Genomic DNA, 27,220 nt, shown 5'->3' with positions numbered 1-27,220 from the left:
AGCATTTAATTCTTCATTGAAATAAGAATATGGATTACGACGGTATGAATTAATTGGACCATTTTCACCTTCTCCAATGTATTGTTTAAAAGCTTTTCCATTTTCATCAAATTGCATAGGATAACGTTCATTATATGCTTTACGTTTAGGATAATCAGTTATAGTTAATTTATAACCATTTATGACTTTAATATTACCTTGACCATCAGTAATGAAAACTTCATTTATACCATCAGGTTTTCCATTTGGACCCGTAGTGTCTGCTTCGTGTGCTTCCCAATTTGGACCTTGACGTTTGGCATATGCTTGAGCTTTCTGGTAATGTTAAAACGTTTCTCATTTGTTTAACATCTTTTTGAAGACCAGCAACAATATGAACTAATTCTTTCATTCCATCAGGAACTTTCATAGTTCTATTATATGCACCCTTTTTGTTTGTTCCTTGTTTTAATGGAACCTGTAGAAGATTTGCCATTTCTGTCATGTTTAATTATAAATAAAAAATAAAAATTAATTATAAAAAGTTAATCAAATTTAACACTTCCTTTATTTAAATCAACTATTATTTTTCCATGTTCACCTAATTGCTGATATTGTGTGTAAAGTTCATTAATGCTCATTGGTAAATTCACTTGATAAAGCATAACGTTCAACTGTTGACGACTAAACCCACTGAAAATGAAAAGTGTTGATAGATTTGATTTAATGTTTGTGCTTAATGCTTTGAAATATTGAACAGCCATAAAGAATGAACACTGAATGTGTCGACATTGAGTTAATAACTGATTAAAATATGATTTCTCATTTGTTATTAGTTTTGATTTCACTGCATCATCTAGAAAAATGAGTGAATGCAAAAATTCTCTATCAAAATTTGAAATAGAAAGTGTTTCAAATAATTCATCCCTTTGTTTATCAATAATTTTATCCTCTAATCCTTGCTTCTTGATTGTATTATATAATTCTTTATACATTAAAAAGTTTTTTAAATAATCTTCTGCTTCTTCTTGTGATAAATAAATAATTGGAATTTTGATTAAATGCTTTAAAGATTCAAATGTATCATCTGAAGGTGAACCTGAACGGTTGATATAAATTAACACATGTGAATAGGGGGAAGTGTTAACAATAATGATAATTTGTTTTAATATCGTTAATGTTTTACCTTTATTTTGTTTACCAATTGCTGCAGTGATTGAATTTAAGTAACATTCAGAATATGGAATTTTCATTAATTTTTCCTTAGATAGAGCATTTCTATTATCACTCAATGCTTCATTAATCATATCATCTACGTATGTATTATATACTCCTGCTAATTCTTCATAAGGGGTGGATGAATTTAAATCCATTTAATCAAAAATAAATTTATAATTTTAAACATTTCTATTCATCAATATTTCATCATATGAACTTCTATACTGTGGTGGTGTACCTGTTGGATGATATTTCAAACCTTCATCCGGTGTCCATGTCCAATACGTAGTCCTAGTAAACCAAACCTGAGGAGGATTTGTCACCTTTGAACAGTAAGTGTCATTTTCACCCTGAATGATTGGATAAGCTTTCACTTGTACTGTAACTTGTGAATTGAAAGTTTCTAATCCATCAAAGAATATACCCGCTCCATCACGTTGAACTGGAATAGTGCATAAGAATGAAGTTTGGTCTTTCCATGTTCTAGCTAATGGCGTGCCATTATCATCATTCAGTGGTCTAGTTAATGAGTCCTCGTATTCTTCCGTGCATTCATTCACTCCATCTAAATCAGAAGCTTGAAGCATACGTGTAAAGAATATATCACCCACTGTTGTCATCGCTTGATCGGGGAAGTTTCTGGAATCTATAGTGACCTGAAGACCTCGAAGCATTGGATTTTCTAAAACTGTTCTTTGCATTGCATTCTTCGGAAATGTTAACACAACATCTGTAACATTATGAAGAGCGTATGAGAAATCTGAGCTGATACCTTCAGGAGTGATGCAACCTCCATTTAGTGAACGAACGTCAATATGTTGAGCTGGAATCATGAATGGATCTTCCTTACTGAATAAACGTGGTATTGCTTTAACTGATTCTTCAATTAAACCGTATCCTGGTGTAATGCACTTATCTATCATAAAACCATATGAAATATCAATTTTTGCTTTACGCCTAATTTTTGACGACAATTAGCAAAAAATGTTAAATGTTAACACTCAGTCCATTTGAATATGAAAAATAAAATTGACTTTGATTAAATGTTTTTATTTATCATGCAATTCTTCTTGCGACCAAAGATTTGAATAAAAGTTCAAAAAATAAGATAGCTTAAAAAATAATATACGGTAGTGTTTACTAATAGATGAATAGTATATAAATTCTATTAAAATGGATTTGATCCAAAAAAATATAAAACCAAAAATAATTGTTATCATTTAAATGAAGAAGTAATTTAAAACGATTTTATTTATGATCAAATTTTATATATTTTTTTGGATCAAATCCATTTTAATAGAATTTATATACTATTCATCTATTAGTAAACACTACCGTATATTATTTTTTAAGCTATCTTATTTTTTGAACTTTTATTCAAATCTTTGGTCGCAAGAAGAATTGCATGATAAATAAAAACATTTAATCAAAGTCAATTTTATTTTTCATATTCAAATGGACTGAGTGTTAACATTTAACATTTTTTGCTAATTGTCGTCAAAAATTAGGCGTAAAGCAAAAATTGATATTTCATATGGTTTTATGATAGATAAGCATTATATTCCCACTCATTATATTCGTAAATTTTGAGGTTTATCCTTCGCTTTTAAGATCATTGAATTTGATTTTTATATAAAATAGTTATATATTAGAAAATAATATGAGTTTATGTGATATTATTTTTCAGAAGATTTCATTCTATATGCCTATGAAAAGTACTCTCAAAACTAACTTTTTCCTAATTATAATTAAATCTAGAATATTGTATTATGCTTAGTATTATTTCATTTTTCTCATTCAATTTAGAATTTACAAATGTCAAAAAATTGAGAGCTGTCACTTTTGACGAATTTCTGTTTATTACAAAATCTTTAATCAGAATGCATCTCTTATGAAATAAGATGAATTTAGTTATTTAGACATTTTAACAGTATTACATAAATTGAATGATTGTTTCTCAATTACAAAAATTGAATCATTGTTCTCAATTCGTAAAATTTGAATGCATTCAATTCTTTTTAATTTGAAGTCGTATAACTCTAATTTGTTTCAAATCTTAGTATTCAGTATTTTCATCAAAAATGAGAAGATTTTTATGATAGTCAATTTTATTATTTATTTGAATTCATAATCAAAGAGATATAATACTTTATTAATACATAGCAAATGTTTCGATTCTTGAAAAAATTTCTTTATATATAGTCATACTATTTATTCGTTATCAACAACCGTATACACTCAAAATTTCAAGAGCTCATAATTTATAATTTTTTTTTTAAAAAATGAGATTTTAAAATTACAAAAAATCTCGATAAATCTTAAAAGTTTGTTCACAATTTTTGACAGATAGTTTTTCTGGGAAAATACGATAAATCATTTCTTTCGATATGCTTCCATTCTTACTATCATTGAGAGGTTACGACCTCAATGTTTCTAGGTACTTTGATGAAATAGGATGCACTGAAGAGAATACATTTCATGTTTCAATGCCATACAGATATATTACTCCAATGGACACTGATTATCATACACTTAAAGCCGGGGAGTTCGTATGCATATATGGATCATTCTTAATAGCAGCTAATATATCCTTTACAGCTGATGTTTACACTGCTTACACTGATGAGGAAACTAGAAGAGACAACTACACAATTACTAAAAATGTTTCAAATCCACTTGCAGTATTGCCTAAACCAATATTTAATAAATATCATGGCCTTGATGCAAAGCTATATCCAACTTGGTCAGATTATTTCTTTGCAGTAACAAAACCCACTTTTCTTGGCGAATCCCTTGCAGTTGCTAGATGCTCTGAAGCCTGCAGAATTCAAACAATAGGTGTTATGCCATCATTCAGATTTGATGCTGATTTTTACTATGATAAAATACATTACAAATACGATGTTGGAATTAAGAGTATCTTTTCAACAAAGATAAAAGATTCAGCATATCTTTATGATGAAAACAAGTTAGGAAAATATCACAATACATCCATAATTGTATATTTAACATCTTATGCTAATCAAAAATTGAACTATTCATATAAGAAAGATAATGGAGGAGATGCATTTAGCTTTGGGTCTACTATTTCAAAGAGTATTGCTGCAGAATCTAGACTAAATAAAAAATATCCAAACGCCGACATGAAAAATCTCTCTGATGAATATCGCCTTGATAATCTCTGTTTTCTCACTAACAATGGAACGGAAGGATATCTAACAACCGATGATTATGACATGTTTATCCCAATAATAGATTCATGTTTGTTCCAAACATATAATGATTATCTAAATTATTCTTATGGAGATTATAAAATAGGATCGACAGTATCTTGGGACCAGAAAAATTATTCATTTAAACCTGAAACTAATGACAGATCTTTTCTTTTCCCCGAATTTACAGCAACTCTTTCAACTGAAGGTGGAGTTTTCACACTCAAAAATATTAATCAAACATTTCCAACTGAAAAATGGCCAATATGGTATTACATTGTAATTGGCGTCGGCTGTTTGGTTTTTGTCATAATAGTTATCGTAACAATTGTGGCGATATGCAAATGCGCAAAGCGTAAAAAGGATAAAAGCAGCGACGCATCTGCTAAAGTATAAAACTTAATTTCATTTCAAGAAAACTTTTTTAGAGTATTTTTTTTAAAGTCATATATCTGTAGATAATAGATAAATAAAGAAACCTTCATCTTTATTTTTTCATCATGAGATACAGATTATTGTTGCGATAAATACCAGGAAAACGTTGAAATTCAAGGAAAATTTAACACCAAAGTTCATAAGGATTTAAATTGCACGAAAAATAATTCAAATATCAACTTCTAAAATTATATTGATATGTTTTGTAGAAAAAGGAAATCACCCCCTACGAAATGTCATTTTCAACAATTGTTGTTCTATGTTAAAACTTCTCCTTGTAAATTAATAGAAGTGCAACGACTCTCTATTTTATAATATAGATATTGATATTTGAATACCAGATATATGATCTATCCTATTATTTGTTATTCACTAACAAACTTAAATATGAAAACTTTTATAGTTCTATCAATAACATTCATTAAGGCATATTTAATGATACTTCACAGTTGACAGAAATTTGATTTAAAGTCAGATGGGCGTAAGTACACCTTTATGCATGAAAAATTAGAAATTTATAATTTTTCTTATTAAATGAGTCAGTATAATTGACACAAATCCTTAGACTGCCTAAAAACAAATTGGCATTCTATACAAAGCAGAATACAAATATTCTAATTTCATTTCTTTAAAATTGTTAATCCTATCCATAAAATAATCATTAAATGTAATCCACTCAGGTTGTAAAACATTAACATAATGTTTTAATTATACTATATCACTTATTAAATTGTATATAAATATTTTTTAAATCTAATAATAGAAAACTATCCAAATCATATTAGATTCAATTTGTTTATTTCATTGAATATTGCTATTGACGAGAAATCCGATGATATTTTTTATCCTTAAAATATAGTTTTAAAAAAGGAAGTAACTCTTAATTAAAAATATACAAAAACAATTTTACATAGAGGAAATCCTCTTTGAAGAAGCCATTCTCTTAAGTTTTGAATTCAAGACCAAAGATGCCGAAGTTTTCGCAGAAGCAGCTTGGCGGATGAATTTCTTTCTACTCGAGTTTTTTATTTGAGATCTGATCGTTTTCGCAACGACTTCAGCTGAAGGTCGCAGAGATGGATCAACCTGTAAACACCTCTGTATTATTTGCTTAATAAACACGTCGCTGATATGGGAATCATCGTAGATAGAATTCATGATTAAGTGTATCATGGTTTGGCGATCGTTGTCAGGAAAAGGGTGTTTCCCGGTAAAAACATAAAATATGGTAACACCCATTGCCCATATATCTGCAGCAAATGCATCATATGGCTGACAGCTTATTACTTCCGGCGCTGCGTACAATAAGGTTCCGTTATATGTCGTGCAGTTTTGTTCAGGAGATGTTTTCTTGGACAATCCAAAATCACATATTTTAATTCGTCCGTATTTGTCGAGTAAAAAGTTTGAAGGTTTTATATCTCCATGAGCAATGCAATATTTATGGCAGCTGTAAACAGCTTCAGAAATTCCAAGTGCTATATCGTATTGTTTATCAAGATTGATCTTTGAAGAATGAACTATTGATCTTTCAATATTTAAGGGGCAGTATTCCATTAACAGGTAGACAAACTGTTTAAATCGATAGTACTTATAAAGCGGAACAATATTATTGCTTCGTATTTCAATCATGCACTTAACTTCGTTTTCATTGAAATCTGTTTCTAAAACTCGTTTTAATGCGAAGTTTTGTGAGTATTGATGGTCATAAACTTGATATATCAGACCATATGTCCCACGGCCAATGGTACTAACATAATCAAATCCGTTCTCAAGGAAAAATTCAGCATCGCATAACTCCATTATCTTTTCGAAAAAATTTCTAATAAAAGTGACGTACCACTTTTAAATGATATACGTTGCATATCATTGAAAAAATATATCGAGTATTGAAATATATAATCAAGGATTCTACAAAAGTTATTAAAAAATGATTAACTATGTTATTTATGAATGACATCAACAATCAGTATAAAATTTTCAGAGCATAAAAATTAATGAAATAAGAAAAACTTATAGCGCTATAAATTAATTACTTATATACATGAATATATTTCTTCCTAATTCCTCAGGCTCATTAAACTGATTATCTGTGAAACAACTTATTTTTAGAAATTCTAATAGGAGGTCATTAGAGATAAACAATAAATGAAGATTTATCGTCTGTCGTTTTTATCGAGAAACAATGTTTCTTTACAAAATTTAAAATGAAGGAACCTAATTTGATTCTGCTTGCTCATCATGTTATTAGCTAAAACTTCTTTTTTTCAAAGAGTAATGCGAGGTACGGATAATCAAATTTTACACTATTGCTAGGATTGAACAGTTTCTTATGAAATCTGTTAAAGAAAACAATTGGGTGTATAAATACAAAATATACATCCGATTGACCGACTCCACGCCTTTATTTTCAAATTCTTACCATTATACTTGAAGAACTCTTTATAAATATGAAGCAAATTTATATACTTCCAATTCTAAGCACAATATCTAGTAAGAATCTAATTAATATTAACTTTGTGCCATATATTTTTTATTTCGATCGTATTTTTCTCAAACCTTTAATGTTCTATTCAATATTTTAATAATATAACGACATTTATAAACATTGCAACTATCTATTATGTCAGATATCAGTATTTTTGTGATAATTTTTTCAAAATTATTTTTCATGATACAGTATCTTTTCTACTGTGATATTGATCAATAAAAAGGCTAATTATATGTGGATGTTGATTATTATGTAGTGTGTGAAGGAATTTAAATGAGTACAATAATTTTTATTTAATAACAAAATAAAATAGTAACAAAGAAATGCTTCTAACGAAAAATAATAAATAAAACGACGATACGAGATAATTTGGAAGGATTTCAATCCAACATATTCATCTCTCTTCGCTTTTCTTCCTCTTTTTTATTAACTTGCTTAATAGCGTCAAGATCTACCTCATCTGGCGGGGGAGGAACATATACCTTTGGCTTCGGACCGGCAAGTTTTTTGATGGCCCATTTTTGGCCCAATTGAGCACATTTTTGAAGCTGTTCCTGAGCAATCTTCTGAGAAAACTCCTTGCTTTCATCGTATTTGACCTTGTATTTCTCTTCTTTAACTTGGTTGTCACAAGTTTGTGCCAATAGAACTGATGCATTATATTTTCCAAGTTTGGATTTGTGATTATTGAGGAGTTCTTTCTTAAGTAATGGAATTCCGGTTGAAAGGCCATGATTTGTTTGAACCTTAAATGGTTTCGGATTGTATCTCTGCGAAAGGCTTGTTTTAGTTGGTCTAGTGAGTATGAGGGGCTCGTCAACTAAATTCCAGCCTTGAGGTCTGTAATGGTAATCTTGAAATTCTGGCAATTTTGACTGGTGATGAAGACTTGGGAGATCAAAGAACTTTGTTTCTTCAGGTTGGGAATTCTGAACAAGGAGTCTTGCTTCTTGCGGATTGAGTGGTGTCTTTTGAATATTTGGCGGTTGATGATAAACACCGTAAATTTTCTTTTCAAATAAAGCAACTTCATCAACAGCTTCTTGAGCTTCTATTTGCTTCTGATATGCCTTATGTTTCTCTGTCAACTCTTCGAATTGACTCTCTTGAATCCACGTGTCACTTATTCTTTGTATTGAAAAAGGACCATGTGTACTTGATAAGGACGAACGATTGCGTCTGCCATTGTATAGAAGGGAGTCTTGGGAATGGGCAGTGATCGTTCTCATTTTCATTTCTCAAATTTTGTAAGAGATTTTTTTTGTGGACATAGCGCAATAACGAACAATTTTTGACACTCAAGTAAAAAAACATCATTTCTCAATCAATAAATACACTCTGAAATGAGATCGATAGAATGAAATCGATGTAATCGTGTATTCAATCAGGAAATGATTAGAAAATCAAGAATTTTTTATCTTCTTATTATGCAAAACACTGAATTATCCTTCTAGGGTTAATGAAGTCTCTTATGTACAGTATACATCTCTAAATATTAGATTCTTTTCTATTAAACAAATCATCTGGAGAAATTCTTCTTTATATTTTGTGATTTATTCATTACGATATGCCTATTTTTAAAAGTTAGGATGAGTAATATTGATTTAGCGATATTACTACTCGGCTTCTAGAAATTATTGTCAATACTGGATGTTTTATTATTTAAGAGCCCATTTCTTTAAAAAATTAAATGGATAGTAGATAATAAGTTAAAAGACATGTTTACTGCTGCTCATTCTCTGGAACAAAAACAATAGAGATTGAATTTACACAATGTCTTGTGTTTTTAGCTGTAAAACCTTCGCCTTCGAATACGTGACCAAGATGGCCGCCGCATTTAGCGCAAGTAATTTCAACACGGTGACCATCAGCATCAATAAAGCGAATTACAGCATCTTTAGCATTATCATCGAATGCTGGCCATCCACATCCAGATTCGAATTTATCTTTTGAATAATATAGAGTAGCTCCACACTTGCGGCAAATATATTTTCCTTGACCCTTGAAGTTGTAGTATTTGTTTGTGAATGGTCTCTCTGTGCCTTTGCGTTCAATAACATAAGCTTCTTCTGGTGTTAATGGATCCATTTTTGGTAAAAACTTGAGAGGGTCTAAGATTTTGACACTTTTAGATATTGAGTGATTGAAAAGTGACTGAAGCATTGATAAAAAATGACACGTTTCAGAAGTGACCCATCATGAATTCAGAGAATTCTAGACATTCATCACAAAAGAGGAACCAAGTACACTAAGGGTTTCGTTTTGCGAAAAAAACGTACAATACGCAATTTCGCTAAAAAAACATTTAGCTAGCAATTTCGACCTTTGACTCCACTCAAGACGTCACTTTTTTAATTTTGCGGTATCATATTTTTGGAAAATCTTTATGAATATTATATAAAAAGTCTCTTTAATATCTATATTTCATATTTTTATCGATTTTTAAAGTTTTTGCGAAAAGTATTCAATTATTTTTGCTATTTGGTCGGGTAAATGTCAGATTTGCGATATTTTCTGATATGATATTCAGATTCTACGTTGATAATAATGCTTATAGAACCCTCTTGCTATTGTGTCAAAATTGCGAAACCGATAGCAAAAATATCTCGCAATATCAAAATTGAGATATTGAGTGAATTATGCATTATAGAGATTAAAAATCTGATTTGTGAAAACATCTCATCAGTTTCTAGCTAATTCAAAAATCTTTACTATCTTATTCGATTAAAATGAAAAGGGAATAGTTTCATTATGCTTTAAATGACAGCCTTATAATATAATCATAGTTTTCGCTCAATATGCAGCATTTTTTTTTCGAAATCTATGGTCAATATCCTAAATACTGATTGCTTTGCATTCATATCTCTTACATTTTCTATACCCACATCACTATTCATTGCTATTCCTATCTTTTTCATTTTTGTTTGTTTCTCATAATTTCTCAAAAAACATGATAACTTGATATTTGTAAATATCATACTTTATAACGTAAATAAGAACTTGACCTATTAAGAAAAGCAGTAATGAAAAGAAAATCTGAAATTCATAAAAATTACAAGTTTCTGATGACAATTAGCTTAATTAAACCAGGTATAAGATTATATAATTGTATTTTCTATCCAATTATCCATATAATATCTTATCCAGAAAAAATAACTTGATCAATACCAAATGATTTTTTAACTAGTAAATAAAGTATTTTCTTTACACACACATTGTATATCATAGTTTTTTTTTTGGTTTCGCAAAACATCCAAAAACAAATATGCTATAAAAGTGACAATTTTAGCAAAACGAAACCCTTAAGGGTGCCCTATAACGATAATGTAAACATCACAAAATTAACCTTATTAGAACTCGAATGAATGGATTATCCAGATTCTAGTTCTCAATATAATAGCCTTAAAAGTGCTTTTCTGAGGGTGGTCTATCGTCTATAGGGCACCCTTAAGTACACATTTAATTTCATTTAAATTGAAATCAAAAATCGATTTTTTTTTCAAAATCAAATTATTTGTTTCTCGGTTTATGGGAAATAGGAGGTGAACTGAAGAAAATTGTTATTGATAGATTGATGACTAGGTAAGGAAATATATATATGCTGTGATTAGCTGGCTTTGATACCTAATCGCTTCATCGGAAAGTAGAATTGCAATTCTATATAAAATAAAATGAACATAATTATGTTCTATGCTCCAAAGGCAGATATCTTGAAAAACATCAAAAAGATCTTAAAAATGTTATTTCAAAAATAATCAAAGATCAGAATTTGTTTCAATTATGGTTGAATATCATTCTAGAAACAGTAATAATAATCGTTTGCATTTTGTGAGGCAGTGGGACAAATCACAAACATCATTGTTTTCGAAATAAAATTAATTTGACACCTATCAACACATAAATGTGAATTTCGATCTAAAGTGCAGGATATTCTTGTTTTTAAAATTAAAATATAAAAAATCAAAAAATTTACATCTTCTCAAAATAATAAAATCTATTATCAATTTATTGAGAGTAAAGATAAATGAGAAATATGGTTATTATATGTAGTATATATAGAAAATCAAAATATGAAAACAGGGCGGATAAGCGATTAATTTTAATTTTCGAGTATTTTGAATGTTTGTCTGAATGTAACCCCATATGATAAGATAGGTAACGATCATTAGCATTGAAAATTTTCAATTTATATTTATGTAATTTACATTCATATTGGAAATTTTTGTCAACCCATATTTTATTCCTAATACTTATTATTGCTAAATCAATATTTTGTAGTCAGAAAACCAACCGAAATTCTGATTCAATATATTTGTGATCACATAATCTTTCCTCAGAAAAGGATAAATCTAGTATTCAAAATTTTTGCCACCATACAATTTGTAATCCTCTTATTCCATTTTCCATACACTTATATGATATAAAGTTCGTTTTATTTCTCAAGCGAAAAGTTGTTCAGTCAAAAATTCAGACCACGTCAAAAATCTAAACAATTATTTTATTGGTAAAATATGGATCCATATGATGATGCCTTCTTTCAACAGAACGATTATCAATATATACAAACAATTGGTAAGGGTACATACGGCATAGTCTACCTTGTTTACTCTAATCAATATAAGATTCACTTTGGTGTTAAGCGAGTTTTGGCTTCTAAGTTCCAAGAGAACGAGGTAGAGTCAATGATTGCTATTAAGAGTTCATATGTTGTCACCTTATATAAATATTTTTATATACAGCCCTATGTATATATGGTTATGGAATTTTGTCCAAATTCCATAGACCGCATCGTTGCAAGTCCAATTTCTCAACCAGATAGGATATTACAACTAGCATCTGGGATCATTATGGCAGTTAAAGCTTGCCATTCCTATGGTTTTACCCATGGAGATATAAAACCATCGAATTTTCTTGTAGATTCCTATGGAAGAATCAAGATATGTGATTTTGGCTTAGCCAAAAAGCGTGTAGCAGATGAAATATCTACAGGATTCGCCGGAACATTAGCATTCCTCCCTCCAGAAGTCATCAAAATGCAGCCATATGATGCATTTGCTGCAGACATCTGGTCTCTAGGAGTTACTCTGTACTATGTTTTAACAAAACAGTATCCATGGGACATTTCTTCAAAGGAGAAAATGTTAAATGCCATAATGACTGGTACTTTTGATGATTCCAACATCAAAAATGAGACATATGAGAAGATCATTCATGGATGCTTACAAGTTGACCCAGCATCAAGACCGAGCGCGACAGAAATTTCTGAAATGCTCAACTTGAAATTAGATTCGTCTAGAAGAACGCTGAACTATTCATCAACAGCACATCAACCTTTATCTTTAATATTATCACCTTCAATCAAGAAGAGAAGATTAAGTTTTCAATGAACTGTTTGTATAGATCATGTTAAATATCTGTATATCATGCGTTTTTATGCGATTTTTAATATATTATATCTTCTTTTTCCGTTTTTTATTGCTTTTTCATCGTTTAGTGAATTCTCTTGATCGAAAAAAGCTGGAATTACGTGATTATAAGTTAATAGTTTTCTTAATTCCGAACAATGTGAGAGTTCTACCTAATAAAGAATATTATTACCTTTGATTTGGCAGATTGAATCTGAATTTGCTAATGAAGATATAAACTATGAAAAAGCAAATTAACCATAATGCATAAAACTATTTTCTCCAATTCATTTCCTTTAACAGGTCAAATAAAATTTGTCTAAAATTTTTCCCAGATATTAAAAGCTAAATTGTTAATAATCAGCTTCACCGTAGCTAATATGACAAATTATTACTAACGAAACCATTGGTTTTCGATAATTATTTTAACTTATTGAATATGAAATTAAATAGGCTAAAGTTATAACATAGTAAGTATATTTATTAATTATAAATCGCATGGTAATAAATATAAACAATAAAAACAAAATCATTTTTTCAAATCAACCGACATTGCTTTTGTTGCTCTCATCTTCATGACCATCATTGAGTTTCTATCTCTGATCTTCAATGGTGATGTTGCTTTCGGCTTAAATATGAGTGCTCCGGAACTTTGAGCGCCTTTAAGGAAATTCTTATTGTTATGGTCAACGCAGAAAGTGCTGCTGCTTTGAATCTTCTTGAAGTACGACATTGCGAGAAGTTCGTCGATTGTTGCTCTTTCTTCTGGGTTTATTGTTAAGCAGCGCTTGATTACTTTAGCAAGTTTAGGATTATCTATGTTGTAAAGTAGTAATCTGCTGTTTTGTATCTGCTTCAAGAGGATTTCCTTATCATCGGCATTGTATGGATAGTTTTGAGTAGCCATATAATAGAAAGTAATGCCAATGGACCAGACATCTGATTTCATCGGATCGTACTCCTTTTTCTCTAAAACTTCTGGAGCCATGAAAAGAGTTGTTCCTAAAAATAGGTCACTGGTTCTAGTCATACCATGATAAGTTGAGATACCAAAATCGCAAACTTTCAGACGCCCGTATTTGTCGATTAAGAAGTTCGATGGTTTGATATCGTTGTGAGCAATGTAGTTATCATGGCAATTCTTGATGGCAACGAGAATATCATGACAGTACTGGCACAATTGAGGTTCTGCTAATTCACCTTGCTTCATCATTGATGAAAGATCTGATGGGCAGTACTCCATCAATAAGTAAACAAAATTATTGAACTTGTATATATCGTATAGTCCAACAATATTTGACTAATCAAGTTTCTTCATACACTCTACTTCTGTTTCTTTAAACTTCGAAACTGGGATCTTTTTAAGCGCAAAATATGTTTGGTATCTTGCCCAGTATACAAGACTGATTGATCCGTAGCCTCCGGATGCGATTGGCTTGCAATACTGTATTCCAATGTTATTGAAGAAGCTTAATTCACCCTGATCCATTTTTTGAAGTCAAGTCCAGAAAAAAAGTCTCAGAATTTTATATTCAATAATTTTAAATTCTTGTTAATAACTTGGAGTCGAATAAAGATTTTTTAAATCTTAAATTGTGTGTGTTTAGAAACTGTAAAAATTAAATTTCTCCAACTCACTTATTATGATATGGCCAATACAAATACCATAAAATTGATTTTATACTTTTGACAACTTTTTCAAGACGAATTTTACAGGATGGAAAATTTTCTTAAAAGGCTAAAATACTAATCAACATGCTATAAATATGATCATAACTTTTTATCGTATTAATTCTTTATAATTTATTTTACGCATTTTACATAGATAAATTATACTGTAATACATACACAATGAATTCTCCTAAAAAACCATGGACTTGAAGCCACCATTCAATTTTTTCTATCTGCTGAACGATAAATCACAATTCACTTAATTTAAGTGCAATACATTTATATAAACGATATTTTAAATGTAAATTTACTCTCTCACAATTCAATTTCAATAGTCAGAAAAAATCTTTGAGTTTTTCAGTCAATTAATGCGTAACTAAATTTAATTTCACATTAACTTTTTTTCCCAAATTAGGGATTCATCACATATTTAATTCATTTGATCTTGACTCGCTGCATTGCAAAAATTCAGTCGAGGCGAATCCCTAATTCTAACATTCTGTTTTTCTTCAAATCAATGTTCATCAAAACATATCATTGTTTCAGCTGCAATGGCTATTATCGAATTATTCTCCATTACGGAAGCAAACAGTTTTGGTTCGAGTATGACCTTAGAATCAATGTGTGGAGATATTTTCAACTAAAATTCTTATTTATGCAAATAATATATTGAAATGAATTATATTAGATGTTACGTTCTTGATTCCATTAAAAAGCGTATCAGATCTAACAGCTTAATGTCATGCTCTAATGACATTTCATGTCATTAGATTTAAATTCGATTATTGAATAGAAAAAGATTTTGCCTGAAGAAAAATTCTGTAAAATGTACTACAATAAAATTACATGACTTATAGCAGATAGATGGACACGTGTTTGAAAGAATTTGGAGATATTTGAACAAATTTATTTGATAATTATTAGAATAAATATACATTTGTGATGCCTTAGAAAGAGATGTTGGTATTGATATAAAAAACACTTTATTAATATAACAAAAATATAAAAAATCACTGGTTGTCATCATCAGATGACTTATTAATCTTTTCATTGTCTTTAGGCAACGTAGGAATATCATCTAAAAGTATTGGAAGTGAATCTAAATCTTTTATTTCTTCCTCTTCTTTGTATTTAGTTGTATCAGTCGAATTTGAATCAATTAGCTGAGGAGAATCATCATCTTTGGTTGAGAGGAGAATTGGATCTCCATCCGAGTCACTTTCAACGAGATTTTCTTCAGAAATTTCTTGATTTTGGTCATTTGGACTGTTTGTTTGCTGGCTGTCGTTAGAATGGCTCTCCTGGGACTTCTGGTATTTAATCATCTGTTGGAGCATTGATTTCTGGACATCTTCTTCCTCATTTTCGTTTTCTTTTTGTTTAGAAGGTTTCTTTTGCTTTGGCTTCATTTTAATGAGGGCTTTTGCAACAACATTCTGATTCATTGCCTGTTGGTCGGCTATTATTTGGTTTTGGAAGTTAATTATTTCGTCATTTTTCTGAATTGGAGTTTTTTCTTTCGGATTTTGGTCCAATTGCTCAGAGTTCTTCTCGAAATTGCTTATCTTCTGATTAATTGCCATCTCTGCCCTTCCAACTTCGGAATTCTGGATTGTTTGAGTGATTTTCGAACTCAAATCTTTGTAAACAGCCTTGGAATCGTTTGATAGCTGCGAAACTATCTTTTTAGCTTGCTGATCCCTCATTTTCTCCATTTTATTCAACGAATCTCTCATTGGTTTGAAAGAATCTTTTTCAATCTTTTTACTTTCATCGGCAATCTTGTTTTTGAGGTTTTGCAGTTCCATCTGCTGCGGTGCACTCTGTTGCTGTTGGGTTTCCATCATGTTTTTCTGCTGATTTAGATATTTATTCCCTAAATCTTCCATTTGCTGCTGATAACTGTTATCGTTGTTAGTATTTATCTGGTTGTTGACCTGTATGATGAAGTTATTCAGCAGTTGCTGCGAGTTATTCCTCTGATTCCTTGAAACTGCTTACAATGAAATCGAAAATTCGAAATCAGAAAAATAATTATAATATTTCTTGTATTTTTTATTTATTTATTGTTTTAAAAGTTAGATTATATTTTGGAAAAAGTGATTTTTTTATAAACTTTCATTCAAAAAATTAAATTTGATTTTTGATTTTATGCCAAATATCAAAATTATTGAGTTAATAAAATTAGTAGGTATACTTTTAATATCGATTCGATAAAACTAAAAAAAATAATCACATTAGATATTGTAGATCAAGAAAGAAAATAAATTCGAGATATATCTTTTCTAAATTTAATTTTTTCTTTATAAAAAATATTTTAGTACAAGAAATATTTGAGAAATAAAAAGTTTTTTTCTTTAATTCCTTTCTAAACAACATAATTTGCATCAGAATCCTCATGATATGCATTTTCTTTTGCATTTCTAATTGCAAATATAACCAAAACTGCAATAAATGCAATCACAATTAAAGCTGCAACTCCGGCACATGCCGCAATAATTATCAACTTTTTCTTTTTAGCCTTCTTTTCTGCTGCTTTGGAATTTTCATATGAACCTCCAGTTCCTGAAGGATTTTCAACTCCAGGTCCTGATGGATTATTTCCTGGTTCAGGCTGTGTCGGTGTTGGAGAATCACTATTCAATTGCCTTGTATCTGGATTGAATGGGTCAACAACAAACTTCATTTCGTTAAGTTTCACAGACCTGCAGAATCTCTCAGGATCAACACAAGAAACTTGTCTGGGATAACCGCTTACTGACATAGATAATACAGCTGTTGCATTATCTTTTGTGCATGTGACGCTTTCAAACATTGCTTCCAGATGTTATTTGTTGACTTGAATTGTGAACGATTTATATCCGTCGCATGTATATGTACCGCATTTGTGGTAATAATATGACGTTGATGGAAGAATAGCTTGTCCATTAGGACAAACATAATTTGGGAAATAAAATGGAATGAAATCATAAACTTGTGTTCTACCAACTCCAATGCCTTTCGGATCGTAAAATTGTTTTTGTTCATTAGATAATCCATCAATGGTTACAGGTCCTGAAAATGGTCCGGAGAATTTGAAATCAAAACTTGCATACCAATCTTCTTGAACTGAGAAGTCATTCATATAATACTTAGGGAAAACATTTTGTGGAGGACCAATTGCAAAGTTTGGAATTGGTTTTCCATCAATTGATTCTGGGTGGCCCCATACTAATGGTTGTCCCATTCTCCAGTTAACTTTGTAGTTACCTGTATCTAAAAGAATTGCAAGGACAGCGTCAGTCAATCTAGCAAATGGTCCAGATTTTGTTTGAATTGTCATGCCAACCATCAAATCTGACATGTAAGATCTTGCTTCTAAATGACTTCCTGCTGTTCCTTGACCGCCATCATTTTCGATTTCTAATCCAGATGGGCAAGTTCTGTCATCTCCTACGAAAACTTCTACTCCAAAGCGCTTCACTGCAAATTTATGAGCGTATGGTGTTACTAAGAACGAAAAGTCTCTTCCATACTTTCTGAAACTGCATACTATTTGTGAATGTGGAGTTATGGAATCATGTGGATGATAGTGTCGGAAATCTGATGGAGAAATACCCAAAGCATGGAAAATTTCGTGAACGCAAGTATAAAAGAATCTTGAATCCTTTGTGTTTTCATCTTGTGCTGTATCAGGAACTGCCATTGGATTTAAGAAAACGACACCAAATATTGGTCTGTGATATGTTCTCTCTTCTGCTAATCCAGCAGCTGATGCGAGAGTAGCATCATTATCCTGTCTCGGTCTTGAAAGTACTGCAAGTACTATATCGTAACCGTATGCGCTTTGTTTGCCAAAATTCGTCTCGTTTCGATAACGGCTAGGAAAATCTACATAATTAATATAATGATTATATGGAACTACTGTAAGAAGTCTCTCTAAATATGATTTGACATTATTAAGTGTTCCTTTAATAGCCAAAATTTTTGAATTTGACAAAATATGTTCCTGTTTGCAAATATATCTTACGCCTTGGAATACAACTAGTTGTCCAGCTCGTTTACAAGTTCGTTGATCATCTTTTTTATTATCAATATAATTATAATCTACCTTAATTCTGATGTTTTTCCATTCGGTATTTTTAAGGCTGCGATATGATTGAGGTCCTTGAAGTTCTCTTGTTATGTTACCCATTTCAAGATCATGATTGCATGTATGCACATCTAGCTGAGCAACGAGGAGTAGAGACAATATCATTTTATGATTTCAATAGCTATTTAAAAAATTAAATATAAAATGGATCACATTGAAAAATATATATTTTGTAGCATCTCATTTAATAATTGTAATTGATATAAACTATTGCATCTAAAATTTTATAATATTGAATATCCTTAGAATAGGATATTTTATTGCATTCAATTTTGAATGATCATTCAAAGCATATAACAAAATACGTGATTATATTGGCTTCTCAAATATTTTTCATTGAAAAACTTTAAAAATATTTTTCATTGAAAAAGAATTTGAAAAGATTTTCATAGGGGAAAACGGTTTGAAAAATTCAATGTTTACAGTATTATATTTTTTGCCCAAAACGAAGTCTCTCATTCATTTAAGATATAAGCTTAATTAAAAGGCATTATAATCATTTATAAGTCAGCATTTCGGAGTCAATTTAGTTCAATCTTTGCTTATATTCCTAAGCCGCTCGCTTCGCTCGCGCAAATTACAGAATTTGGATGCAATACCCCTCATTTCATTGTTGAGAATGCCAAGTCTTTTCAAGATAAAATTATTACAGATTTCCACCTTCAAATTTATACAACATTATAAAAATTTATGAAGAAAAACTTGATATAAAATAACATTTTTATTTTTACTAAGAAAAAAAAGGTTTTTGATAATAAATTTATTTTATTTCGAAAAAGTAACAATAATCGTAAAAGGGTATTGATAGGCTTGCTAAAGTAACTAATTTTAGCTGTCAAATACTTTTGTATTTTGAAGTAAATTAGTATAAATTTGTTTTTACTTTTATTTCGAAAAAGTAACAATAATCGTAAAAGGGTATTGATAGGCTTGCTAAAGTAACTAATTTTAGCTGTCAAATACTTTTGTATTTTGAAGTAAATTAGTATAAATTTGTTTTTACTTTTATTTCGAAAAAGTAACAATAATCGTAAAAGGGTATTGATAGGCTTGCTAAAGTAACTAATTTTAGCTGTCAAATACTTTTGTATTTTGAAGTAAATTAGTATAAATTTGATATTATTTTAACTCCCTTTGAAAACCTCAATTTTCCATACAGAGGGAACGGGAATAGCATCCAATATTCCCTGAGAATGGTTGCGCATTCTCAGTTCCCTCTATATTTCGAACGAAGCTCTCATCGGTCTTTTTTTTAATACTAAACGTTTTTTTTCCTGTCACTTTTAGCTAAAATTTGGGTTTGCCGTAGTTTTATCTGGAAACCAAGTTATAAGGTTGAGTCAATTTTTAGGAAATGATTAATTTTATTTTAGGATTGTCATGTTGATTTATTATATGATTTGTAACTCAATTTGCCATAAAGTCAATAAATTAGAGATTGAATATACTCTTTTGCTCAATGAAATTCAAAATTGAAAAGGAATTGAATTTTTCAAGTTATGTAAAATATTATTATTATGATTATATTTCATGTTTTAAATTTTAAGTGTAAAAAATTCACATTGAAATATTTGAGAGTCAATTATAAAAATGCTAACTTTTCTCAGTATTCTTAAGAATAGTTATGGATACGACACGACAAAAATTAGTAAATATTCCGAAAATTTAAACAGAGGAGTTGTTGCAGTTAGGGCAGGTAATGGAATTTCATTCATTTCGTGGAGATTTCTAATAACGGATGATGATAGCATTGCTTTTAATGTTTATAGAATTGATGAAAACTCAACAACTGTAAAACTTAACTCAAATCCAATTACAGATGTCACACATTTCTATGATAAAAATCACAATAAGAGTAAATCATATAAATATTTTGTTGGATCAATTATTAACGATGTTGAAGTCGAAAATAGTAGTTTCTTTGAGTTACCAGCAAATACACAGATATTCCATGTATTCGGATTCCAATCCATAATGGAACGCAATTCAGAACAGTATGGGTAGGCGATCTTGATGGAGATCGAAATCTTGATTTCGTCCTTGTAAGAGACAGAGATGAAATTCAGACTGTTGAAGCATATTTGCACAATGGAACTTATTTATGGACATTAAACCTTGGTCATAACAGTATAAATAAGGATAGAATCAAACCTGGAGCTACCACAATTAATGTTGGCCAAGTTGATGGATTAAGTGTGTATGATTTAAATGGCGACGGAAAAGCTGAAGTATATATCCGAATTGCTAACAATTTCACCTTCGGAGATGGATATGTATTCATTCATGATAATGATGTTGATCAATGGATTGCTTGTATTGATGGATTAACAGGCAAATTGAAACAAAAAGTTAAACTTCCTAATTTCAAGCCTGAATATGGTTCTGTATCAGCACAGTTTGGTGTGCTGGGTGGGCAACCCTTGAAAAACCAGCCTTATTTGTTGCAACAAAAAATCGAATCACTGGTGGAAAGAGATTCTTCAATATTTATTCCGCTTTTTCATTTATAAATGGTGTGTTTGGCTTAGATTGGAACTTTACTGACTCTTTTGACAATGATGATTCTACTTATCACAACGGACATCATTTCAGACTTGCAGATGTTGATTATGATGGTATTGATGAGTTTCATGAGATCGGATTTACATTAAATGGCAACGGAACATTAAGATATAATCTTGGAAAATCTAATATTAGACATGGTGATAGATTCTATGTCTCCAAGTTCAATAAAGAAGACACAACAATGAGTGGATACGGAATTCAGCAAAATAACCCTGATTTAATTGATGAATATGCTTATAATGCTTCTACCGGAGAATGAAATGGATACATTATGGCACATATGTTCATGACTTAGGAAGAGGCAATGCTGGTGATTTTGATCCATCAAAGCCAGGTTATGAAGTATATTCGTTCGATGGTTTATATAATGAGAAAACAAATGATTTATTGGTTGAAAATTTCACCGATTTCTTATGGCCAGCAAACAATTTGTACTGGGAGGGAACCCTTAGTCCTTCTACATCAATCGAGGATTAGTTAAATTGATGATGAAAATAACAAATCTATTCGTTACCTAACTTCAACCACTTTGTTTTAATAATAAATATGGGACAGATTTGAAATATGACGATGATGGAGATTATCCTTTATTCCATGGTGATATTTTAGGAGATTGGAGAGAGGAGTTCATAATGGCAGCATCTAATTGGAGTGAAATTGTTATTTTTACTACAAACTTAGATACAAATTTGAAGATGACAACTTTATGGCACGATCCAGGTATGAGAGCTTCAATGACAATCAATGGTTACAAACAAAGTCATATGCCACTTGTTTATCTTGGAAATGAAACAAATCTCAAAGAAAATAGAGATTTCTTGAAAAAAATATCATAAATTAAGAGCTGAAAAGCCTGAAATACCAACTTCAGAACCTTCATCTTCGTCACCTTCAACTCCGCCAACAAACCAAACTAATATATCAGAGAGCAATACATCTTCTAGTGGAAAATCAAAGACAACAGTTGCTATGTTTGTTTCATTAGTTATTATTGCTTTAATAGCTGTTGCTGCTTTCTTTGTTGTAAGGTTTATTATCAACAAGCGTAGTAGTAACAACGATAATATACTGAAACGGCTTTAATTGTGTAAATTATATTACTTTTGTTAGAGCAAGTGGGAGACTATATATTGTACATGTTTATTATGTTTGTTTATGAAAACTTGAAATATTGAAAATAAATTGATACTTTATCACTTCGGAATTGATTGTTTTAACTTATAACGCATTATATATCATTTAAATTGAAAGGCGGTTGAAAGATGTAGAATCACGATTTATTGTGTTAATTTGTATTGTTATTGAATATGGATGAAAAAAAAAAAAAAAAAAAAAAAAAAAAAAAAAGGGAGTGGGGCCTCCAGGCACTTCGTGCCCTCTAGCCCTGAAGATGTTTAGTATAACTTTGTCCGGACAAGTAAGGGTCTATCGTCGCTACAGGAAAAGTTACGGGCGTTCCAAGGAAGTATACTTTGAGAAGCCTTTTCCCCTTATAGAATGAGATAGGACGGTTATTTTACAAAACCGACAACACTTTGACTGAGTAGTTTTTTGTGCTGAACAAAAAGTGTCATATAAACATCTGTCAAAAACCGCTTTTTAACTTCACTTAAAATGCCACGTAAGCTACGTAAGAATATACGTAAGAGGAAGAGAGCATTGAAACATCCAATAGTAAAACTGACACCACAACAACAGTGTTGCAACAACAAATGCTGAATGACCCCACCATGTTGCAACAAATGTCAAGCAATCCTATGCTTTTAAACCGAGTTGTTGGTGCACAGAGTGGAGGTTTAAGAGCGGCACTTTTAGCGAAAATGGCAGGCTATGGTGGAGCTGCAGACGGAACAGCCTATAACCCTCAAAGTCAAATGAATTTGAGTTCACTCAAAAATCAAATAACAGATGTCAAAAAGTCAAACATAGACATACAGAAGCAAATAAGTGAAAACGAAAAGAAACTAGAATATGACAGACACACAAAGAAACTCAATGAGTTAAACGTAGAGAAAAGAAGAAGAAGAAACAACTGAAAGAACTAAGTACAGAGGAATATGCGAAAAAAGTGTCAGAAAAAGCAGCAGAAGTAGCAAAAATGGAACAAGATGTTGTGTAAATTTGAAAAAACCATACTACTCAATATAAAGTACTGAAAGATGAAGAAATAAAACAAAAAGCCCTGAAGACATATATGGATAGCGATGAGTATAAAAAAGAAGTTGAAGCAAATGTAAAGGCAGAAAAACTTTTACAGTTGCAAAACCAAACCGTACAGTATGAAAACTTAGCACAAGAAAGTAAAAATAACGACGCAGCCATGCAAAAGGCAATGAAAAGCGCAGAATATATAAAAGCTAACAATGACTGGTTAGATGCCCAAGCCAACGCTAAAGCAGCCCAACTCATAGGGTCAATAAGGACAAAAATACAAGCGGATGAAGACAGTTCAAATGAAGCTTTAACAAATGCTGACTTTAAGAACGCCTTCGAAGCTCTTCATAGTAAGGTGAAACAAGTGAACGACTTCTCATCTGGAAAGAAACTGAAGTCTGAAGGTTTTCGACAAGAGTTAAAAGAAGTAGCACAAAATATGACGAAAATAACAGATGCAGCAACGAGACAGGCAGTTCAAAGTGCCTATGACGCCGTTAGAGCAACTGTTGTGAAAAGTCAAGAAAAAGAGTTACAACAGACCAAAACAGACCTAGTAAATGCTTTCTTAAGAACGAAAAGTCAGGTAGGACATTACGCTGCAGATGGAACATATGTGCCAGCTGGTGGAACTTATATACCACCAACCCTCCAAGAGAAGCACCTGCACCAGGACTACCTAACACATTTACATCGTCACATGGACACAGACACAGGCATGCACAACAACCAGCACAACAACCACCTCCACAACCAGCACAACAACCAACACAACAACCAGCACAGCAACCAACAGTTCAAAACCCTGCACAACAACAACCACAAACAGAGCAAGGACATAAAAGAAGTAGAGAACAAGGAAACCAAGAATTCTTAAAAATGCTTAAAGAAGAGTGTGTTTCCCAGATACTGTTGACTTTAGTGACAGATATAAAGAAGCTATTAGAAAGTTCAAGGATGGAAATACTGACCGAACCTATTTAGCTTTATGGCTCAGCACCAAAACGGATATAATCTCAAACCTGGAAAATACAAGCTCGCTAAGGGATATGATTTAATAGCATATCATCCAAATGACATGGATGAATTTACTCCGAGATATTTGATGTCAGAGCTAAATGACAATTCAACTTTCGTCATGAAACGCGTAAAAAATAGAGACGGAACGAAAGAACAAAAGCTTATGAATGCGGATGACGTAGATAGGGAAATTGTTGAAAACGGTCTCGGAATATATGAAATGCCAGCAGATGAGGTACAAGAAACTCCACAGGAAGAAGTTCAGATACAACCAGACATGGAAGAAATAGTTCAGCAACAACAGCTAGAAGAGCCTGAAGGAAACGAACAAGTCCTTCCTTTGGAAACTAACTTCACAGAACTAGATGAAGATTTGGAACAGCCGAAAAATCTTGACCCTCAACAAGAGTATGCGGAGAATATGGAATATTTCCAAGAGTCTAAAAAAAATTCGGCTGACATAGTAGAAGAATATCGAAAAATGTTTGCCGACATACAAAAGACTCCAACATCAGATGAAAATATTCAGCATAGAATGGAAGCACTGAAAGAAAATGTACACAAATACAAAACCCTTTTTACTTACGAGCAACGTTCAATCTTCGGATGAACTCGGTGAAGATAAAAGGTTAAATTTCAAGAAACATATAGAAATGAAACATTGTTTAAAGTTCATTCAGAACCTAGCCAAGATGGAAACAAACCTACTTTTGTTTCTGCAGACGATGGAACTACAATGAGATGGGGTCATAAAGCTAACCCGGATAGGTGGTTCATAAACTTACAACCACAATTCCAAGAAGTTGTAGACGCAATGGAAGTGAATGGTGAACCAGATATAGCTGGTATTTTCAGCGCGGCTTTAATGCCATTGAAAGATATGAAAGATGCAGATATTTTGGACCAGTATGAAATGAACATGGCTGATGGAAATATAACACCTGACGTTCTAGAACATTTATCTCAAAGAACTACACAGAACATAGAGATGGTATATTTGGTGAAGAGTTTAGAAAGAAGTTAGGGAGAGAGAAGGAAGAGAACCTATTGTACATGACCTTGCAAACGAAAGTTTACAAAATGTCATAAAAACTTACTTTGCAGACAATGAACCGAGAAGGGATGAATATTTAAGAAAACTCAAATGGACAGTACCAAATGAAATGTTAGTATTGAAAAACATGTTCCTTGACAAAATAAAACCAACTACAGAAATAAACGACGCAAGACTGAAACATTGGGTAAAAGCTTTCCCATTCACAAAAGATATTGTTGGTAACATGGAAAGAAAACCAGAATGGCTACAAAAACATATATTTGGAAACGAGCTTATTCATATGGACAGGCACTGTTTGAAGAGCTTGAACGGAAACTCAGGACAGAGTCATGCAAACAATACGCAAAGACTCAAATACAAACTATGACAAACTCTTTCTAGGATATAGGTTACCTGAGATGGGCGACCAGAGCCCAAAGGCAAAAAGGACATGGGAAATTTACAACATACTAGGTGAACATGAGGCAAAGATGCAACAACTTGAAGCAGAGGGCAAGTTACCAAAGCGACACCAAAGAAGAAGAGTAGAACAAAGTGAAAGTAGTGAAGAAGTAACTTCATCTAGTGAAAGTAGTGGCAATGAAGGAAAAAGAAGAGTTAAAACTCAGTCAGGAAGAAAGTAAAGCTTGGTCCACGTGGGTTCTATTATGACATATAAATCCAACTATTCTATATTTTTACTCATATGAAATGTACGCCGCTCAGAATATAACGCCAACAGTTTTGGATGCCATGAATGGAAATGTTTCCGAATGGTATAACGAATGCGACAATGCCATTAGAAGGTCAGAAATAGTTCCTGGAACTTACGAATATACAACTGCTGTTTCTTATGGAAACGTAGGTGAGTTTGGAGAAGGTTCTTCAACAACAGTAGATATTGCATGCGACAGGTTTCATATTATTTCTATTGACAACTCTTTCTTATACGTGGAACAAGACATTGAAATAAAACCTTCTGCCAAGTTGTCTGACAAGAAAGGTTGCAATGGAATTTTCTATGTCGGATACCAATATGCTCCAGAAGTTTTCATGGGATATAAGATATATTCTAACTCTGACTTAGTTCAAACAGTAACATGGGCAAACTATGAATGGTTCGCTTTGAGAAACTCAGTACAACCACAAGCTAGAGAACAAACAGACCAGTATGCAACTATTGAGAAAATAAGAAGACTTGACCCTAACGTTCCAGGAGTTTATGTTAACCTTTCTGGTTCAGATGGAAATGCTGTCACTAAAGTAAAACTGAAACTTAGAGTTCCTTTGTCATCTTTCCTCATCTTCAGGTTTTTAAGATACTTGCCAAACTGGGCAGGAAAAATTTCTATTGAACTTACTCCAAGCAAAAATAACTTAGTCATTGCACCAACACAAGACCCATTCACTCTTACAGAAGTAGTGGGAACAAATAAAACGTCATTCGCCGACTTTTGCAAAGACAAAGTTGACTTAGACTTTGGTTTCTCAAACCTCAACACTGAAGTAAACTACTACTTCAATGCTGCTGGAACTGCTTGGGACCCAGTTAAGTTCACATGCGAAAAGTTTGAATGCAAGAGAATAGAAAGCAGACTTACAGTCTATATGTTGGACCCAGATATTTCAAATGCTTTAGCTGCCAAATATATTGCAGTTCCACTTATGTTCCCTATACACCAAATATCTGTCAAAGACTTTGCAGGTGAAGTTGGAAACCAAAGTGCTGACCCAGGTGCAAGAACAGATATTGCTTTAACAACTGCAATGAAACATGCAGATACTATGTTTGTACTGTTCAGACGAACTATAAATGACTATTCTTGTTTCTACAACCCCGGTATTAAATATCATATAAACATAGATGGCAAATACTATCCAAGAGAAGAATATTCTACAGTT

General features: G+C 31.6%; 7 protein-coding genes and 2 pseudogenes across 9 annotated transcripts, besides 5 other annotated features; 3 read left to right on the top strand and 6 right to left on the bottom strand.

Annotated features, from left to right (window-relative positions):
* Positions 1–1,952: part of a mobile genetic element that runs on past the window's edge.
* On the bottom strand, positions 703–1,352 carry TVAGG3_0454430 (uncharacterized protein; the record flags this gene model as incomplete). Its single annotated transcript, XM_051234767.1, has 1 exon — positions 703–1,352. A coding segment is annotated over one exon (650 nt), but the record flags the coding sequence as incomplete, so codon positions are not given.
* Positions 1,953–3,023: 1,071 nt separating the features above from the next.
* Positions 3,024–3,060: a mobile genetic element.
* A 2,608-nt stretch (positions 3,061–5,668) lies between these two features.
* TVAGG3_0454400 (protein kinase protein) lies at positions 5,669–6,738 on the bottom strand (the record flags this gene model as incomplete). The annotated part of the gene is made up of 1 exon (XM_001302732.1): positions 5,751–6,647. The coding sequence occupies one exon, from the start codon at positions 6,645–6,647 to the stop codon at positions 5,751–5,753; it is 897 nt and encodes a 298-aa protein (XP_001302733.1).
* Positions 6,739–7,597: 859 nt separating this feature from the next.
* On the bottom strand, positions 7,598–9,510 carry TVAGG3_0454390 (peptide-methionine (R)-S-oxide reductase protein; the record flags this gene model as incomplete). Its single annotated transcript, XM_001302730.2, has 1 exon — positions 9,058–9,498. One exon carries the CDS (start codon positions 9,496–9,498, stop codon positions 9,058–9,060), a length of 441 nt encoding a protein of 146 aa, XP_001302731.1.
* A 1,132-nt stretch (positions 9,511–10,642) lies between these two features.
* Positions 10,643–10,782: a mobile genetic element.
* Positions 10,783–11,845: 1,063 nt separating this feature from the next.
* TVAGG3_0454370 (protein serine/threonine kinase protein) lies at positions 11,846–12,769 on the top strand (the record flags this gene model as incomplete). The annotated part of the gene is made up of 1 exon (XM_001302729.1): positions 11,847–12,722. One exon carries the CDS (start codon positions 11,847–11,849, stop codon positions 12,720–12,722), a length of 876 nt encoding a protein of 291 aa, XP_001302730.1.
* Positions 12,770–13,232: 463 nt separating this feature from the next.
* Positions 13,233–14,234, bottom strand: TVAGG3_0454360 (protein serine/threonine kinase protein; the record flags this gene model as incomplete). Its single annotated transcript, XM_001302727.1, has 1 exon — positions 14,041–14,229. The coding sequence occupies one exon, from the start codon at positions 14,227–14,229 to the stop codon at positions 14,041–14,043; it is 189 nt and encodes a 62-aa protein (XP_001302728.1).
* Positions 14,235–15,382: 1,148 nt separating this feature from the next.
* Positions 15,383–16,522, bottom strand: TVAGG3_0454350 (uncharacterized protein; the record flags this gene model as incomplete). The annotated part of the gene is made up of 1 exon (XM_001302726.1): positions 15,422–16,300. The coding sequence occupies one exon, from the start codon at positions 16,298–16,300 to the stop codon at positions 15,422–15,424; it is 879 nt and encodes a 292-aa protein (XP_001302727.1).
* A 69-nt stretch (positions 16,523–16,591) lies between these two features.
* TVAGG3_0454340 lies at positions 16,592–18,673 on the bottom strand (annotated as a pseudogene). The gene has a single exon: positions 16,780–18,648. A coding segment is annotated over exon 1 (1,869 nt).
* A 437-nt stretch (positions 18,674–19,110) lies between these two features.
* Positions 19,111–19,848: a mobile genetic element.
* Positions 19,849–20,133: 285 nt separating this feature from the next.
* On the top strand, positions 20,134–22,199 carry TVAGG3_0454320 (annotated as a pseudogene). Its single transcript has one exon. A coding segment is annotated over exon 1 (2,066 nt).
* Positions 22,200–22,425: 226 nt separating this feature from the next.
* Positions 22,426–27,220: part of a mobile genetic element that runs on past the window's edge.
* On the top strand, positions 26,372–27,204 carry TVAGG3_0454310 (protein of unknown function, DUF4106 family; the record flags this gene model as incomplete). Its single annotated transcript, XM_051234766.1, has 1 exon — positions 26,372–27,204. A coding segment is annotated over one exon (833 nt), but the record flags the coding sequence as incomplete, so codon positions are not given.

The sequence above is a fragment of the Trichomonas vaginalis genome, chromosome V (assembly GCF_026262505.1).
Source record: "Trichomonas vaginalis G3 chromosome V, whole genome shotgun sequence".
Lineage (NCBI taxonomy): Eukaryota > Parabasalia > Trichomonadida > Trichomonadidae > Trichomonas > Trichomonas vaginalis.
The sequence above is the reverse complement of the archived record's forward strand: the minus strand, read 5'-3'. Positions and strand labels throughout refer to the sequence as shown.